Raw genomic sequence first — 17935 nt, forward strand, 5'->3', positions numbered from 1 at the left:
ATATTTTCCACTGGATATTATTGTATGGATGAAAACAGTGCTTATATTAATGAAATAGTGACATTCAATCTTTTAAAATGAAGACAAAATAAGTTGGAGCCTCATCTCTCACACAAAAAAAGCAGCAGCTTCACAAGTAAATTTTCTTTGCTATTGATAATCGTATGTCATTTGGATCCAGCACAAGTTCATGAAAAATACCAGGTTTCTCGTCTCTAATATTTAAAAAAAAAAAATTACTATCCAAGGATAAAATACAAAGCTGAAATTATGTCATCATGGTATGGTGTGACGTGGCATCAAGCCTAGACACAGAACAGGCCATAGACACTAGAGAAAGCTCCAGAAACTGCATAGAATTCCAATAATTTCGTAGAAAATAAGTTTTATTTGGCTCCTTTTGTACACTTTTTCCAAAAGGAAATGCACATTCATATAGTTTGCCTTTCCCAGTGCATGTCAGGATTTGCTCACATCAAGTCATTAATATCAAGGCAAAAGGTGCCTTTGAGATAATTTCAGACATGTCTTATTTTGACTGTAAAGCATCCAAAGTTCCTAATTTTCTAATTATAACCCAGAAAGAAATTATTTAGTTGCTTCTTCTCTGACTCACACATATAACAGTCCCATACAGGGAAGAGGGAACAGACTTGCAACAAAGAACTGTCAAGCCAATGGCTATGATTCATTTCAGGTAGAGCTAAGGATAGTTTCTCTTATACATACTGAGTTGGGATATAAAAAAAAAAAAAGCTAGGTAACTTGCTCTTTTCAAAAGCTCTACAACAGAAATGACAAAATACTGTTTCAAAACTACAAATCAGCCATTGGCAGTGAGTTTGTTTGCAGAAGAAGCTCTCTTTCCCCAGTTGTTTCTCACGGTCAGGTCTCTTCCCTGTTGATAGTGAATATGGAATTTGTTTCTTGCTGCTTCTTCTTGAACACTTCATGAAGAGGAGCAAATTCAGCTTGGGCTTTCACACATCACAAGAGGTACTAACCCATCAAGTAGCCCCTACAGAAAAAAAAATTAAGTTAGGTAAAAAGTTAGCAAACACAGGCAGCCCTCCTCAAAAATCAAGAGATGTGTGGTCTTAAAACAGACTGCCAAAAACTATGCTGAACTAGGTTATTTAAAACAATATATCCTGTCCAAGGTACAAACCGGCCAGCTTAACTACATGCTCCTTCCTCAGTTGATTTTCTTCAATGAACACTGAAAATAGATTAGTCTGTTCTCAATCCAGTTTTGGTAAATGTTTGGAATTTTCGAAGCCCAGCTTACACCCTACAAAAGGTTTATTATTTGTACTCCTTAGACAAAATACCAGTGTTAAGATATTCAGTATAAACTGACACTTGCTGGCACTCAACACAACTCTGGTCTCTTTTTCTTATCTATTTCTCTAAAGCCCCATTTCTTTAATGAGTTTAAGAGACGGCACTGTTAAGACACACGCATACACAATGAAACAAGAAAATACATAGCATCAAAAAAGCAACAAAATATAGAATAGGTCCCTATCCAGCTTCATACTGCCAGGGAATCCACCACTTCCATGTTCTGAAAACAAACTCTAACTACACTGTAGTTCATACCTTCTGACATACCAGGAACTGTCACCTTTTTTTAACCACTGCACAATATTACAGTAGCTGGCCCTAAAAATATCCTACCTCATTCAAGGTAGCTTGTTCCAAAATAAAGTTGAAAAAAAGCAGCTTATAGCCAAGCTGCAGATCTTTAGCATACTCCACTATATTTTCTGTTACTCTTAAATTTAACATAGGCACAACACGAGCCACAAAAGTGAAGAAAAGTTGGAAGAGTACTAAAGCACTTACGGTAATTTCATCCTCATGAAAACTCTGGCCATGAAGAAGCTCAAAAGCACGCTAACAAATCCAATAAAGAGTAAAAGAAACCTGTTCAGCTTAGGGATATTTGGTGCATTGGATCGATCCAGAATTATGAATCCTAGGCCACCCATTGTGAAGAGGAAGCTGGATGCAAGCCCTTCCATAATATATTGCCCATTTACTCTAAAGAAGGAAAAATGGGAGAAAGAAGAAGAGTCAGAAAAAAATATCAGTTTTAGAGAAATAGTTACATTTCAAACCCCATCTATTCAACCTGCTTTAGCTGTACAAATACACAGGATGATTAACTTTGACTGACCTTCCAACAAAAAGTAGCTACAGAAACTGTTCTGCAATTATATTAAGGCTCTAATATGTAATTTGTCTCTGGGACTGATAGTCTGCAAGACAACTAGCCAAGCATACTAGTGGTTTTATACATACTAGTGTATACTAACAGCAACCATGCAAGCTCATCAGTATTCCAGTCTAAAGTGGCATCTACTTTCACAGATGCCTGGAGGCATGGAACCATGACCCCTGGACACTGAGCTTTCCAAGTCTTACTTCCATCCCACTGTTTAGGCAGCAGTGCCTGAATCCTGATCTTGGTACAAATCCAACTATGTCAGCACATCTACCGGTTCCAGCAAAAGCCATCCTGGACTGCCGTGTGTTTTACTAATAGCTCGCTGAGCCTGCACATGTTGATTGTGGGGACCCAGCTTGAACATTCAATGTGGTTCTCTCTCAGTCCACACAGCTGGACATCCTTCTTACGAAGCTAAGATGGAGGGGGGGGAAGCCAAGATGCAGAAAGAATATTGCACCTGGATCATGAGTCTCCTGCTTCCCACCATCACCGGAACCTTTTTCCTACCCTTGTAACTAGCAACCTCATAAATTGGCATAGATAAAAATACTGTGGATGCTAATAGAGAAAATTAAGATTATCATCGTCCCACATCCTGAAAAGAAACAGTTCCAACTTCTTTCAAGTTGTTTCCACTGAATTCTCCTAAAGCACTACCAGCTCCCTGCAGCAACCCAATTCAGCTACATTGCAGCAGTCCAAGCAAGTCTGAGATATATATGATACCTAGTTCAAGCCAAAATCTTTACACAAAGCATTTCACAAACCTCATAAAGAACTTTGTTATTTTATCAAAACCATTATTTGTTTACACACACACAAAACAATACAACAACAAATATAGATCTAATCCTCTTCAGACCAATTTATGACTAAGCAATCTCTAGCTTATTTTCAGTAACAGAAGCAAAAGCCTCAAAGAAGACACTGTTGTTACACATTTGTAATTATTTTCCCCATCCTTGGACACAGGTACCCCAATTGCATTAGAATTTAAAAGGCCAAATCTGAAAGTTCAATAAACATTATGTATTCTGCTATGAAGTATGAACAAATGTGTCTGCACCTACTATGAAACTCAACTAATAAAACAAGGGTCTGGAAGAGAGGCGAGTACTGCCAGCTCCAAACTTGTTTCTTAGCAGGCTTTTAATTTTCACAAGCTTTGGAAGGACTGAGTTTTTCTATTTCCAATCTTTGTTCGTTTGTTTTCAAATAATTGCAAACAGAGGAGAGTCATAGAACTGATGCTGCCTTGCACAGAGACATCAAAAAATGCAGCTGCACACCTCTGTAAGGAGGGTTTTTTCATTCATGCTTAGGTACCTGTAGCACCTTGCTTACAGAGGCAGAGCCCTGCTCCTACCTGTATGCCAAGAAGGCCACTGGCCTCTGATGTCCATGTTCATCTGTCATTGACCCCACGCTGGGAGGTTCCACAATCACATCATAGATAATCCCTGAGGGGAGAGAAGCAAGCACCACCTTTGACTCATAGGATCACAGAATCATTAAGTTGGAAAAGAATTCTAAGATCATGAAGTCCAATAGTCAGCCCAACATCACCATGCCTCCTAAACCATGTCCCAAAGCACCACATCTACACCTTCAAGGATGTTGACTCAACCATTTCCCTGGGCAGCCTGTTCCAGTACTTCTTTACTTCTTCAGTGAAAAAAATTTTCCTAATACCCAATCTTGTGCAACTTGAAGCTATTTTCTCTCGTCCTATCACACATTATTTGGGAGAAGAGACTGGAATCCACCCCACTACAACCTCCTTTCAGGTAGATGCAGAGAGCAATAAGGTCCCCCCTCAGTCTCCTCTTCTCCAGCTTAAACAAATCCAGTTCCATCAGCCACTCCTCATAAGACTTATGCTCCAGACCCTTCCCCAGCTTCCTTGCCCTTCTCTGGACACGCTCCAGCACCTCCTTGTCTCTCCTGTAGTGAGGGGCCCAAAACTGAACGCAGCATTTGAGGTGTGGCCTCACCAGCACCAAGTACAGGGGCACTATCACTTCCATGGTCCAGCTGGCCACACTATTGCTGTTAGAAGCCTGTTGGCCCTCTTGGCCACTTGGCCACGCTGCTGGCTCAAGTTCAACGGGCTGGCGACCAGCACCCCCAGGTCCTTTTCCACCGGACAGCTTTCCCTCCTACCAGCAAAAACAGCGAGAACCGCCTTAACGCCGCGTGGACGCTCAGAGTCGGCTGAGGTTGGTGTTTTACGGCCGGTTTGGAGCCGGACGACGGGCCAGCAGCACCAGCGGCTGTTCTACCCGCAGCCCGCCCCGCACAGCAAGAGCTACCCGGTAAGGAGGGTGCCCCGGGCTCACCTCCGGTGATGAGGAAGTAGGACACCACCACCAGCGCGTACACCGTCATGGCCGAGGGCATGTGCACCCAGCTCGGCCGCTTCAGCTTGATGTTGGGGCACTCGAGCACGGCGAAGGGCAGGCGGAACAGCGTCTCCATGGTGGCGGCGCGGCCGGCCCGGCTCGCCCCGCCGCGGGACACGAAGGCGGAAGCGGAAATTGGCCGCCGCGTCCTGGCAGGGGCAAAGTCACACGGTTTTTTAAAGCCAAACTAAACGACGCAAAACTACGCCCGTATCAGAATGAAAAATATAAAAATATATTTTTTTTTACTGTGAAAAAAAATCTAGAAACACTGACCTTCTACCGCCGGAGGAATCGATCCATCTCGCGCACCTGCCAGGACCCGGCAGGCCTGACGTGTCGGTGCTGGGTGACGGCGGGGAGCGCGGGGCGGGGCGGGGCCGGGCCGGCGGCCACGTGGCCGCAGCGCTGCGCACAGCGGGGAGCGAACCCCGGCCTCCCCGGCGGTGCACGAAGGAAGATCCACCCGCCCCGTCCGGCGCGGAGAGGCGCGGGACGGAGGGAAGGAGAAAGATCCGCAGTAGGAGTCCTCCGGGGCCTCGTGTTTGGAGGGGAGCGGGGCCGGGTGCCCCTTGCCTGCAGCACGGGACCCGGTGTCCGTCCTGGCCCGCAGCCGGGGGAGACCCAACAGCTGCACGGTGAGCTCGGGGGGGGGGAAACCAACTATCGTTTGGCAGGTCCTTCCAGTACCATGAAAGCCGGGGAGGGACTGTTCGCAAATGCTTGTAGTGATAGGACTAGGGGCAATGGGTATAAACTGGAGAGGGGCAGATTTAGACTAGACATAAGGAAGAATTTCCTCACGATGAGGGTGGTGAGGCACTGGCACAGGTTTCCTAGGGAAGTTGTGGCTGCCCCACCCCTGGAGGTGTTCAAGGCCAGGTTGGATCACAGAATCACCAAGTTGGAAAAGACCCACCAGATCATCAAGTGGAACCATTCCTATCAATCACTAAGCCATACCCCTCAGTACTTGGTCCACCCATCAGTCTCAGGAGGCACCAACACCACCACTGTGGGGTTGCAGGCAGTTGACCAGCTTGCTGCTACCAGAAGGGCAGGTTTTTTCATCAGCTCAGTTTTCTGCGATGTTTCTTGGCTGGCTGTACAGCCTGACAAGAATCCAAGCTAGGCAGGGGTTGAACAGAGCACAGAATCAGGAGAAATCTGCCCGTATCTCAGAACCACAGCCTGATTACACTGTACAAGCAATCTTAGAAACCTCTTCAAATGGCATTGTGAATGCTCCCAGCACATCTGCACGCTCAGTAATTACATCTCCTTCCTTATTCCTGTGGAGCTCACTACATTTTGAAGAACAGTTATTGGTAAAAACTTGGTAAAAATATTGGTAAAAATTTTTTTCACTGAAGAAGTAATGAAGGTAGCATCATCTTGCAAAATACTAAGAGTAGTTCAAAAATTCAGAGCTAGGGGTGAGGAATACCACTGCACCCACAGGTAATGCAGGAATTATCCTGAGGGTCTTAAAATACTCCTGGGCTGGGTTAGAGGCACATTTACAGCAAAGCATCAAAATGATCCCACCTCTACTTTTTACAATAGCTTTTACATTACTGTTACATCCTTAAAAGTGATAAACCAACAGAACTTTGGTTCAAGCTTCATAGAATCATAAGGGTGGAAAAGACCTTAGAGATTATCAGCTCCAACCGTACCATTCTACTACTAAATCATGTCCCCAGGCACCTAATCTACCCACTTTTTAAACACCTCCAGGGATGGTGACTCAACCACCTCCCCAGGCAGCTGTTCCAGTGCTTGATAACCTTTTCTGTGAAGAAATTTTTCCTAATGTCCAATCTAAACTTCCCAATGCAGCTTGACACCATTCCCTCTTTATCACCTATCACTTGAGAGAGACCAACCCACCTCTCTGCAACCTCCTTTTAGGTAGCTGTAGAGAGCAATAAGGCCTCCCTTCAGCCTCCTCTTCTTCAATATTAAAGGCCTGAATTGCTGCTCCAAAACCCAATTCCAGAAGCTGTTGAAGGTCTGTTCTAGCTGTGCCCTGAAGCTCTGCTTGCACCACACCTCCAATTGCTGACTCCTGAAGCACCTAACAAACGTAGAGCAACAGAGACAGCTTTCTCTCGAGAGCTGCACACATGTAAGGGTCTGTGAATAGAGTGCTGGCCTTGAGCAGGCAATTCCTGCCTCACACTTCTGATTCAAGTATACAGCATCTATAGCACGTAGTATTAAAAAAACCCCAACCAATCTACCCATTAAGGGAAATGAGAAAATATGATAAATGTATCCATGTAGAACTTAGATACTATTGATAACTGATTGTGGTAAGAGTATTGTATTAAGAATATAAGAACAGGTGTTGGAAATCAATCTTTACAACAACTACAAGAATACTGTTCAATTATCCCTTGTATAGCCCCAGTCCAGCTGAACCAACAGATTTGTGTAAGAATTGTCAGGCTTAGATATTAGATTTTTATGACCAGAGGAATGTGACCTGTTGAAGCATCACTTCTGAGCAAGAACCAAAACGAGACAGCAGAGACAAATCATCAAGGTGGGCTTTTGAATTAATAAAGAACTAGAGGCACATGGGAAAACACCAAGAAATTTTCAGACAAAATACCTGTTGTATAATGCTAAATATCTGATGGCTTCGTGTGGGCCTTTGCAACTCACTGAGGTGATGACCCAACTCCGAGTTGCAAATAAAGCAAGCCTAGTTACCCAGAATCTGGTGAAAATCCTTTAACGCTACCTTAGGCCTATACCAGCTCCCTTCATGTGACAATCTTTCTTCTAGTCTTTACTCAGTCTTCTTTTGTTTGCTTTTTTCCTTCAGATTCCTTTCTTCTGAGCCAAGTCCTCTGGTGACTTCACACACGGCTGTTGCCATAAAAAAAGAATAAAGCAAGCCACATTGCTCAAAGTTACTCCAATCCTTAAGCCAATCCTTCCACAAGATCATGACACAGCCGAGTGGGAATCCCATTTAACCAGACCTCCTTCCACCTGCTACATTTCCTTGTCCGCAGGTGGCACAGAACACAGCATACTTACTTACAGGGTTTGTTGCACCAAAACATGGTTCTGCATTGTACAAGCTGTGAGGGGCAGCTCCTACCAGCTTTGACTAGCACATGGAATGACAAGACACAAAAGAAGTGGAGCTTTTATTTATTGGACCAAAACTACAAATAGATTCACTTTGACTTCTGGCTCTGTGCTTGTGCCTTCAACACTTTCACAACGATCTTCTGCTCTTCAATAAGAAAAGCTCGTTTGATTCTGGAAGAGGAAAACAGCTTTAGCACATGTAACCACTTAAGTGAAAACACAAAAATAAGACAAAGTTTATTAGTTTTGCTGTCTCCAACACTCATTGCACCTGTGGTGTTACAGTTCCACAATTACATAAAAAGGCAAACCATCAATGTTCTTGTCAGCATCAAAAGACAGGGACAGTGGGACAGCATGAATGTAAAGGTTTATGGAAAAAGGCCTAGTGTGCCTGCAAGGTTAGGGCAAGTGGCCTGTGAGCAAGCAAGGTGATATCTGGCAGTTGAACACTGGAAAAATTATCACCTTCATCAACTTCAAAGGCAAAAAGCAAAACCCCTCACTCGCAAACTAATTTTGTTGTTCTTAAAGTCAGCATTGGAGTGGCCACCTGTGGTCAGTTCTCTTCCTTAGAATGACAGAAAATTTTATGTGAGCCAAATTATCAAAATGAGAACAGTTGTCCTCTCAGGAGGAAAGCTTCTTTACAAACAGACAGAAAAAGTACTGGCAGGTGAAGCCAGGCCCAAATATGATTATTTCTGGAAGACATGCAGGGCCACTACACACATGGACCTAAGCAATAGTACTCACATCAACAGCCTCTTTGATGATTTCAAGTTAAAATCACGAATATACCACACACTATTCTACCCTGAAACATTAAAACGTCATTCCATGTGCGTTTGGCATACATGGCTACTGTCACAGTACACAAAACCTACGAAAGACGCCTAAAGAAATGCAGGAGAAAACCTGCCAACTGCAGGGAAGAAGGTGACTTTTTTGGTTTAAGCAGAGTAAGATATACTCATGTATTAAAAACAATCTACCAAGCTCAAAGTGTTTGAGAAAACACTCAGAAAATTATGCTAGGCATCTGCAGCTGTTAACAAAGTGTCTTCAGTGGCACCAAGTGTTATTTAGCTTAGAACTCCCACAACCCAAAACGAACAAAACCATTGTGCTGACAAAATTTGCACTACAGATGAAAAAAATGGCATTAGTTTGCTAACTCTGGAGATCTGCTTTGATTACCACTCATGGAGATGACACTATTTGTAATGCACATTTTCCTCAAACTTGCAAAGGAAGCATAGAATGTACAGTTACTACCCAATAAAACTGAATTCAGTAAGGCCCATTAAAGGCCACCTTAAAGCTTAACCACAATGAAGATAATTAATATGCAACGAATTATTATCTTTTAACCTCAAAACACCACGAAGAAGCCAAAAGCTCAACCGATCTTACACAATTGTCTTTACATAGACAAAAGGACAACAGAAAAGTCTTTACTACGGGAGCTCAATGTAAGATAAAAATCCAGAATGAGCAGACTGTTTAATCACCAAAACAACAGTGTAGCAAGAAAGCATGAACATAAACTCAACAAAGGAGTTCCACGTGCAGTACCTAGCCCAAATCCAAGGGTCAAACTTGCAAGCACCACTGGTAATGTGCCCCATGCTTACCCCCTCCATATTACTACACTGATGTCACACAAAAGCAGTCAAAATTTCGGTCTACACCACAAAAACAGAGAGATGTAACCCTGAGAACACAATTGAGTTCCTGTAAGCTTACCTGTCGCGGACACACTTGGCACACATGGAACCACCATAGGCTCTGCTAACATGCTTCTTTGTTTTCGACAGCCTCATAAGAACTTTAGGACGCACAGCCCGAACCTGCAAAAAGCAAAGTCAGAAGTGTACTGTAACACAGTAATTTTGGATAACAGCCATATTAAGGAAATTTACTTTGATTGTTGGAAAAAAAGCAGCACTACCCAAACCTGACTACTGAGGACAGATACAATAAAGTGGCTGAAGTCACAGCTCATTACACATACCATCTTCAGCATTCCTGAGCTAACCTTTTCATTCTGCCACAGGGTAGAATGATTCTACCCATAGATTCAGAGTTAAAAACCTGTTTATAAAATAGACTGTTTTCGTAAGTGTGGAAACTGCTCAAAAACAGACATCAGTCAAGCATTCCCGTCACTGGTAAGAGAAATGGTTGTTACACCAAAAATACATTTTGGAGAAAAATGGCAAGGGGTGCTGGAACTATGTAATCTTCAAGGTCCTTTCAAACCCAAATGATCCTGTGATTCTATGATAAAAACAATTTGGTTTTTTTCCTAAAACTGAAAGTCAGATTTAGCTCATGAGGGTTTTTTAAAGCCTATCCAGTAATTTCAATATAGACTCTTAAACCTGCTACAGAACCACCTCAGCCTAACTGTGAAGGCTTGAGCAAGTTACAGCTTAAAGAACACAAAGATTCAGATCTAACCCCAATGAAAACTGCAAGTACTAAAAGAGCACTTACTCTTCAATGTTTCAAAGTTTATTGTACCTGTTAAACTTTACAACCTCCAGGTGAGAATATTTTAGAGAAGCTGTTCCAATAAGGATTCATCAATAAACAGCAATATTATATTACTTGCAAAGACTCTTTATACCAAAAAAACATTACTGTAAACATAAAAAAAAATCTTATGCCAGCAAGACTAATGCTTACACCACGAAGTCTTCCTGGGCATATACCACATGCCGACTTTGGTGCCTTCCCTACTTTCTTGGTGTAAAGGTAAACAATCCTGTTCCCGGGTGTTCGGGACCTAAACACAGCAAAAAAATACTCAGTTCACGTAACAATCAAAGCTTAAACTTAGCTTTCTTAAAAAGTAAGGTTTTTTAAAAGCTACATCTTACTTACAGCCTGGTCTTGTTGGAAGCTGTGTTGTAGGACAGCCTACGGCGGTAGGTCAGGCGCTGAACCATTTTTTACACCTAAATTAGTTAAAAACAAAGCAGCACTATTTTAAGGGCTTAATGTCTGCACAAAAGTTGGCATAGCACAGCACTACCTGCCCTGAAGCACTGAGCTAGATCTGAATTGTCAGCTGCTGATTCTGTATTAGCATTAACAAAATTTAAGCATTTCCTCATCAATGACAGCCAACACATTAGAAATATACAAGCCCGGTGACAGTGGGTAGAACATGATTTGCAATTAAAACTCATGCAAACTAAGTTGAATGGTGAGGCGCTGGAACAGGCTGCCCAGGGAAGTCATGGATGCCCCATCTCTGGAGGTGTTCAAGGCCAGGCTGGATGGGGCCTTGAGCAGCCTGGTCTAGTGATATCCCTACCCACAGCAGGAGGATTAGAACTACGTGATCTTTAAGGTCCCTTCCAATCCAAACTACTCCATGATACTATGAATCTATGAATGCAGTTCAACATCCTGGTCTTGACTCTACGATGTCACGCTACTTTACAGAATCGTTTACAGCTTTATCAGCTATATATTTTCTGATCAATGTAAGCTTCATTCAACTCAACGTTAGCAAAAAACACAGAGCTGAAGCAAATGCTCTTTCTCCCCATCTCATCAGCCAGCACGTTGCAGCAGCCATTCTATAAGCCCAGACCGCTAACTCTGAATCAAAGAATAGTTTGGGTTGGACGCGACCTTAAAGATAATCCAGTTCCAAACCCCTGCCATGGGCAGGGACACCTCCCACCACACCAGGCTGCCCAAGGTCCCATCCAGCCTGGCCTTGAACACCTCCAGGCATGGGCAGCCACAGCTTCCCTGGGCAACCTCCGGCCCAGCACAACGCGACAAGGGCAGCAAAGCCCGCGGTACCGACTGCTACGGCGGCGCACGGTAAGAACGCCCCAGCGAGGCGCCGGCCGCCTTCGGATCCCCGCCGGGGCGGGCTCTCCTCGGGCGCCGGGCCGGGCGAGGCCCAAGGCCGCGGCTCCCGGCTGGGCTCGGAGGCCCAGGAAGGCCCTTCCGCCCCGCCGCCCCGCTCCGCCCACGCTGCCACCGCCCCCAGCGCGGGCAGCAGCGCCGCCGGTTCCCCACAACGTCCCCCGGGGCCCCTCGCCGCTCCCTCCGCCCGCCGGGCCGCGGATGGGGGCGGATGGGCGCGGGCAGCCCTCAGCTACCCGCCACCATACCTGGCGCCGCCGGACCCGGAAGAGGAAGCGGAAACGCCGCGACATTGAAATGGCGGCGCGCTTGATCCGGAAGCTGTAGCGGATCCTGCGCGCTGCAGCTCCGCTGCCGGCAGAGGTGGGTCGGGCGCCGCCATGTTGTACGGAAGCGGAGGGGTAGGACGGCGCCATGTTGTACGGCAGCCGCGGGGCGGGGGCTGGGGCGGAGCGCGGCAGGGCGCTCTCTGCTGCGGGTGCTTCGCTTTTCGCAACGATAAGCGCTCTCTCCCACCGCCGGTAGCGGAGGTGCCAGCGCAAATAAAGCTCCCTGACAACCGTTTTGGGGTTTTTATAAAGCCAGCGCCCTTTATCAGGGCTGGGCAGCACGAGGAGTGATCGCCAGGCATACGGATAAACTTACCCAGATATCTTATGCATATTCTATTACTTTCCAAGGTCGATTTTAATGTTGTTATGAACTTCACAGCGGTCAAAATTGTTGCTGATTTGGAGCTGGCTCCAGCTCTGCCTGACCTTGCATTTAACATAGAAAGAAACACTGCACACAGAGGGGGTTGCAGGAGAAGAGACACCAGTTCAGCACAGATCAGACTGGAAACAGGACGTTATCATCTCCAAAGAATGGACAGTGTCTGGAAAAACACCATTTTTTAAAAAAACGTGCTGTCGGAAGGACATTCTATCAAACTTTCAAAGAACACAGTTACTTAGATGAAACTTTAGTTAAATAAAAAATATTCCACTTTTTGTAATAATAACTACTGCTTGTATTGCCACCATTATTTTGTTTTTTAATCTTTTACTAAAAAACTGAACAGAGCTGGTGTCTGTGCTGAAATCAGCAGCTGGCTGGTGATAGGAAAGTCCCCAGTATATGTTTGTGACCTTCCTAATGGATCTTACCCACCCCCTCCCCCCCCCACCCCAGCACTGATGCATCAAAGACCAAAAGATTTCAAAGCACACATTTCCATCCCTTCTGCTCCCCAGCCTCTGCTGCTGGGGGTGGTCCCACACTGCTATGCAAAGTCCACCTCCTCCTTCTCAGAGTGCGTGAAACCTCATTTTAGCTGCTGCTGCAATTGATGCTGACTTGTACGGGCAAAGTGTCATATAGTGTCAATGGGAAATCACCGTCTGCAAGGAGTGTAGGATTGGGCCCACTGGCTGTAAGCCCTGAGTTGTTCTTTTGCTCCACTGACCTGGGCAATGTTCTACAATGGCAACCAGGGACCTGCATATTAAATATGTAGGATGTTGCTGCTGTTGTTAGTAGCTTCAGCTTTGCTTTTAGACAGTAGTGGGTGCCTAGAAAGCTTTGATGTGTCCTCCTGGTCTTATTTGTGGGTTTGTTCAGTTCATTGTACTACATCCTGCCTGTTTTCGATCTGTAATTATTATTTTGGTTAATTATTGACTCTTTTTAAGTGCAAATTATGGACACTAGATTTTTTCTAATTCATGAAAGAGGAGAAAGTATGTATGAACTAGATTTTAGGGTATGTTTAAAATAGGAGCATATTTCAGACAAGTAAATTTCAGAGCAATTAGAGTATTAATATGAACTTCTAGGCCCAGAACCCTGAGGGGAATAAGAAAGCCAATTAAATTAATTAATCATGCCTAAATATAGAAGTGTAACAGAATCCAATTGTTAAAGAACAGCACTAGTAAGTTATGATGGACTAGTTTAGTTTAGGTGTTGTCAGTGCAACAGGTAACTACTTTATTATTGAACAATAGTATCAATATTTTTTTAATCTTACCCAGTCTGGGCTCTGAACTCAACTAGTATAAATTATAAGAACTGTCAATTAAGCTCCAGTGGTTCACTTTTGCTGGTGTGCTGGCCTAATTTTTCAGTTTATTTTGTAAGAGAAACAGGGCTGTCAGGCTAATGGCTTGCCACGGCATCTAGAAACATTAGCTTTGTGACAACTGGTTTAATGCTAACTAGTGTGGGGGTAAGATTTGAGGCCGGAGCTCACTAAGCCCATTTTGTACAGCTTAGTGCTAGTCAAGTGGTTTCCTCATGTTTTCTTCTTCTCCTACCTCTTCACAGGACCGAACTGTCTCTTATGGGAGCAGTTATTTTCCAAGTCCAACATACCTCCCTAAGTCTTTCTGCACTTTCTTCTTTCCTGGAATATAATAAAGGGGGTGGATTAGTAAATGCATCACCCTTTGACCTGGAAAAGTAGCAGTGGCATCCTATAAAACACATTTTTTTTCCTTCTAGGGTGTCAGTGGAAGCATAAGGCCTGAGATTGTGGGCTTTCTCACTTCAGAAAACCAGAGTGGGCTTCCAGGGTGTATTTTCTTATTGGCAGTGTAAAACTGGAAACCTCTTTTCCACCAAAGGTGATTAGGAAGATAATCTCTGATGACATATTAGTAATGTGGTGTGTCTGGCACTGGCCCGCAAATAATCACTATATTCTTTTTACTGCACACAAGAACACTTTGTTCACTGTTTAAAACCAGTTCTGATGTTGAACATCCTCACTTTCTTTTCCACATGATCCTCTCCTTATCTCCCTTTTTTTCCAAAAGTCCCTGTCTGTTACTGTTCACTTGGCCTCAGAGGAAGTTCCAGCAGAGTAAGATCTAAAGTGCCAAATGAATAAGGCTTGATAAGCCTGGCTGGATACTCAGAAAGCATGTGCCTTTACTTTCCTTATCCTCCTGTCCCACTTCCAGGGACCTCCCAGGTCCCACAAGGATTCTGCTGTTCCATCAACCTCTCTTCACGGATCCTTCTAGGACTCTTCTGCATTATAGACTTCAATTGAAAAACAAGAGATTGTTTTCACTTTTATTCACTTGCTGTTGTACCAACCTAGACTGGCAAATTCTGAGAGGTGTGAAAAGGAAAGTGGGCATGTGTGTGAACATATACTGGATTCTGCAGAGAAGGAAAAAGAAATGTCTCATTGAAATCAGAATCCAGCTTCAGGTGCTGTTTGGATAAAACTAGCAGGGTTAGGTCTGAAAATGAGGGAAGGAAGTGAGAAACCTTGGAAAAGTACTAGCAATTGCCAGAAAGGGCAGAAAGAAGAAGAGATCCTACTGTCCACTGTCTCTCCAGAGCTATTTTTTTCCCTTAAAAATCCTAATCCCTTTCCTTGTTAACTATGTGGTGTGTGTCACAGTCTGATTACATTCATTTATATCAACATAACCTTCCACAACATGGACCTGTGCAAATTACCTTACGAGAAACTGTAGTTCATTTCCATTTCAGTAGAGCTTGTTAAACAAGCAAAATTATTTTGTAGCAAAGGGAAAAACAATTTAGTGGAATGCACTCCTAGCATAGGAAGTACATAACATCGTATTTGGGTTGAAACTTTTTCTGTCAGAAATGTCATAACCCCGTAAGAAAGAGAATTAAAATCCCGTTATTTTAATTTACATCTAGCCACGAGATAAGTAAAGTTATCATTGAAATTCTAATTAAATAGGATGATTGACTAAGGTAGGACATCAAAGAAGAGAAGTGAATATGATAAGTCAAAGTCTTATTAATTAGTCCGCGTGGAAGAAATTCCAGGGACGTCAAGCTGAGGCTGCTGCAAGGAGAAAAAAAGCAGACAAGAAAATGCGTGTTTCTTTGAAGTTAGGAACTGAGATAGTGATGGAGGTAATTGTGTCTGACTGGATCCAGTAATGAAGAGCCGTAAATCAGACCTAGGAATCGCAGGAAAGATTCTAGTAACGAATGTGGCTGCCCCCCTGCTGCGAAGAAACAGAATGCAGAGCTGACTAATTGACCCAGTCTATCTCCCAGTAGCTCTCTGTTATTATTTATTAATTTTTAATTTCTGAATTATTTACGTTCTGGGAAATTATTTTTGACAGCCTGTTAGGCGTGCCAAAGTTAATGGAGGATGAAAGGACCAGTACTAGAATTAGCAGGGATGTAGTCACAGGCTACTGAATTTAATGATTTTGGAAGGGAAAATTGATTTCACACAGCGTGTCACTTTATACTACTTTAGGGATACACCAGCTATTTGATTAATTGAGGAATAACCAACTCAAAGTATATTTGAAGTGTAAATGAATCACAGTGCTCAGCTGTTTATTTTTCCCCTTTTCTGTTGAGAACACTGAGTTTGCTTAAAGTTGCTGATTAAAACCAATACAGGTAGGACCCATACTCACACCTGCTTACTTTCTCCAGCTTTAGAAAAAAGAAAATAATAATCCCACCATCTGGAGGAGACATGCAATCCTCCATTTCACTTGGGATGGAGTTCATCTTTCCTACACAGCATCTAATTGAATAGGCTTTGTGTGCACTCCCCCTTCCCCCTGTGAAACATGTTTAAGATGGAGCAGGGTGCCAATCCTGCAGGCAGAGCACACAGCTGAACCGTGAATTCTGCATGGTGGCAGCTCACAACTGCTTTTCATCCACTCCCCAAGATGAAGTAGGGGTCCATGGCCTACAACATCTCCTGTGTCGGTTCTCCTGGTGCAGCAGTGTTATGTTCGCCCACCCATCTACAGTGTGGAGCAATTTAAAAATAAAGGGGCTTTGCACAGCTCTTCCAGGCTGTGTAAACTGCATTTCATCCTTGGTGTCAAACACAAGGTAAATCCTGTCTGCCGCTCACATTTAAACCTTCTGGCCGTAGAGGCATCAAGAGCACCGAGTCAGTCTTTTCCCGGTAGTGTGTATAGTGCCGTAGGCAGCTCTCATCTCCAGGAAGACTCATACTGGAAATGTCTCCAGAGCTGCTTGGAATCATTACCTCGCTGCTCCTTCTCCTGATGGTGGTCGCCTGAGGTGAGGGATATGGCCACATTTCTCCTGCTGCATTGGGAGTTTGTATGTCCTGTGCTGGGCATGAAAGGGACAAAGTGCCCTTGCTGACACAGCTTCCTATGGCAGACTTGGCTAAATTACTTCATGCAGGGCAGTATAACCAGCCATATAGGCACTCATGGTGGTTAATGGGATTTTGGGTTGCCATAATGTAGTGTCTTCGGGTGGTTAAGTGTGACCTCAACACCTCAACAATCTAGTTACCTAAGTCCTCGTCCTAACTTGTGTGCATCTAGCCTTCCCAGTTTTAAAGTAAGAGTAACTAGTGTTACTATTTAATAAAATCTCAGGGATTCTGCAAAGAGAATTAGTGTGCATTTCTTTAATTGCAGAAGTTTTGGGAGAGTATTAAACACCAAATAGCAGCAGTATCTGCTCCTTTCCACAGAGCTGCTTACCACAAGAATTACTGAAAAACATCTGCCATAAACCTACATGGATCTCATGAACAGGTGAGAAAGGTATAGACTAGACCTTTTTTTTTTTTTTTGAGTCTGTTAAACAATAAAATGCATTTGAATTCACTGAGACCAAACTAATGAGCAAGAGGTTAAGTCTTGACGGAATCTGATCTTTTGGATGTTTTTTGGTTGCTTTGTTCTTTAAAATAGGAAGGGTTACCTACCACAGCAGATGTTGACCATCCCGGTATAGGGAAAGAGGTATTGAATAATGAAATGTCAATCATACATCAGCGCACCTTTAAAAAATATGTTTGTATTCATGATTTAAAGATACATGAAAAGGTATAGGAAGGTTTTACTGCTTAGGTTTTTCTAAGGGGTCTATAATTCATTTAAACATCTCCCTAGGTTATTTTTCTGAACACTTCAGGAGCACTAGGAACATTTCTTTGTGATATTTTACTGACAGGAACATGCAAGGCTAGCCTGGCTTTTTCTGTTACCTTTTGGATTATACCAGTGGCAATTAGCTGTGTAAGGAGGATCAGCTACAAGGAGGTGTTAAAGGAGGTGTGTGACCTGCGGCCTCTGCTCTGGGGATTGTTACTTCATAATTTTTTTCAGTGTGCAAGGACTGGACTGGCTTCTAGAACAAATGCCTGAAGCAAACCCTATTTTTTTCCGGGTCTCCTGAATATGTGAGAGACCTTTGGTTTTATTCTGTGATTACTATTAAAACTTTGCAAAAAAATAAATACTGTGCACAATGTTGATAAAACAGAACAAAATACAATTTTAAAGACTGC

General features: G+C 43.5%; 2 protein-coding genes across 6 annotated transcripts in view; both read right to left on the minus strand.

Moving 5' to 3' along the window:
• Positions 1-354: 354 nt before the first annotated feature.
• On the minus strand, positions 355-4752 carry OSTC (oligosaccharyltransferase complex non-catalytic subunit). The gene is made up of 4 exons (XM_069855518.1): positions 4576-4752; positions 3603-3696; positions 1849-2046; positions 355-1018 (listed from the first exon to the last, which is right to left on the minus strand). Exons 1-4 carry the CDS (start codon positions 4712-4714, stop codon positions 1000-1002), a joined length of 450 nt encoding a protein of 149 aa, XP_069711619.1. The 5' UTR covers positions 4715-4752; the 3' UTR covers positions 355-999.
• A 3041-nt stretch (positions 4753-7793) lies between these two features.
• Positions 7794-17935, minus strand: part of RPL34 (ribosomal protein L34) — a 353120-nt gene continuing 342978 nt past the window's right edge. For 2 of the 5 annotated variants that reach the window (XM_069855548.1, XM_069855547.1), the window contains exons 2-5: positions 10642-10717; positions 10444-10543; positions 9499-9602; positions 7794-7920 (exon numbers count right to left, since the gene is read on the minus strand). In XM_069855548.1, the coding sequence (XP_069711649.1) occupies positions 7836-7920; positions 9499-9602; positions 10444-10543; positions 10642-10706 (354 nt within the window). In that variant the 5' untranslated portion in view covers positions 10707-10717 and the 3' untranslated portion in view covers positions 7794-7835. Of the gene's footprint in view, positions 7921-9498; positions 9603-10443; positions 10544-10641; positions 10718-11894; positions 11924-12017; positions 12028-17935 lie in introns of those variants that run through there. The other 3 variants (XM_069855545.1, XM_069855546.1, XM_069855549.1) reach the window with 3 other exon arrangements.

Source organism: Phaenicophaeus curvirostris, chromosome 4 (assembly GCF_032191515.1).
Source record: "Phaenicophaeus curvirostris isolate KB17595 chromosome 4, BPBGC_Pcur_1.0, whole genome shotgun sequence".
NCBI lineage: Eukaryota > Metazoa > Chordata > Aves > Cuculiformes > Cuculidae > Phaenicophaeus > Phaenicophaeus curvirostris.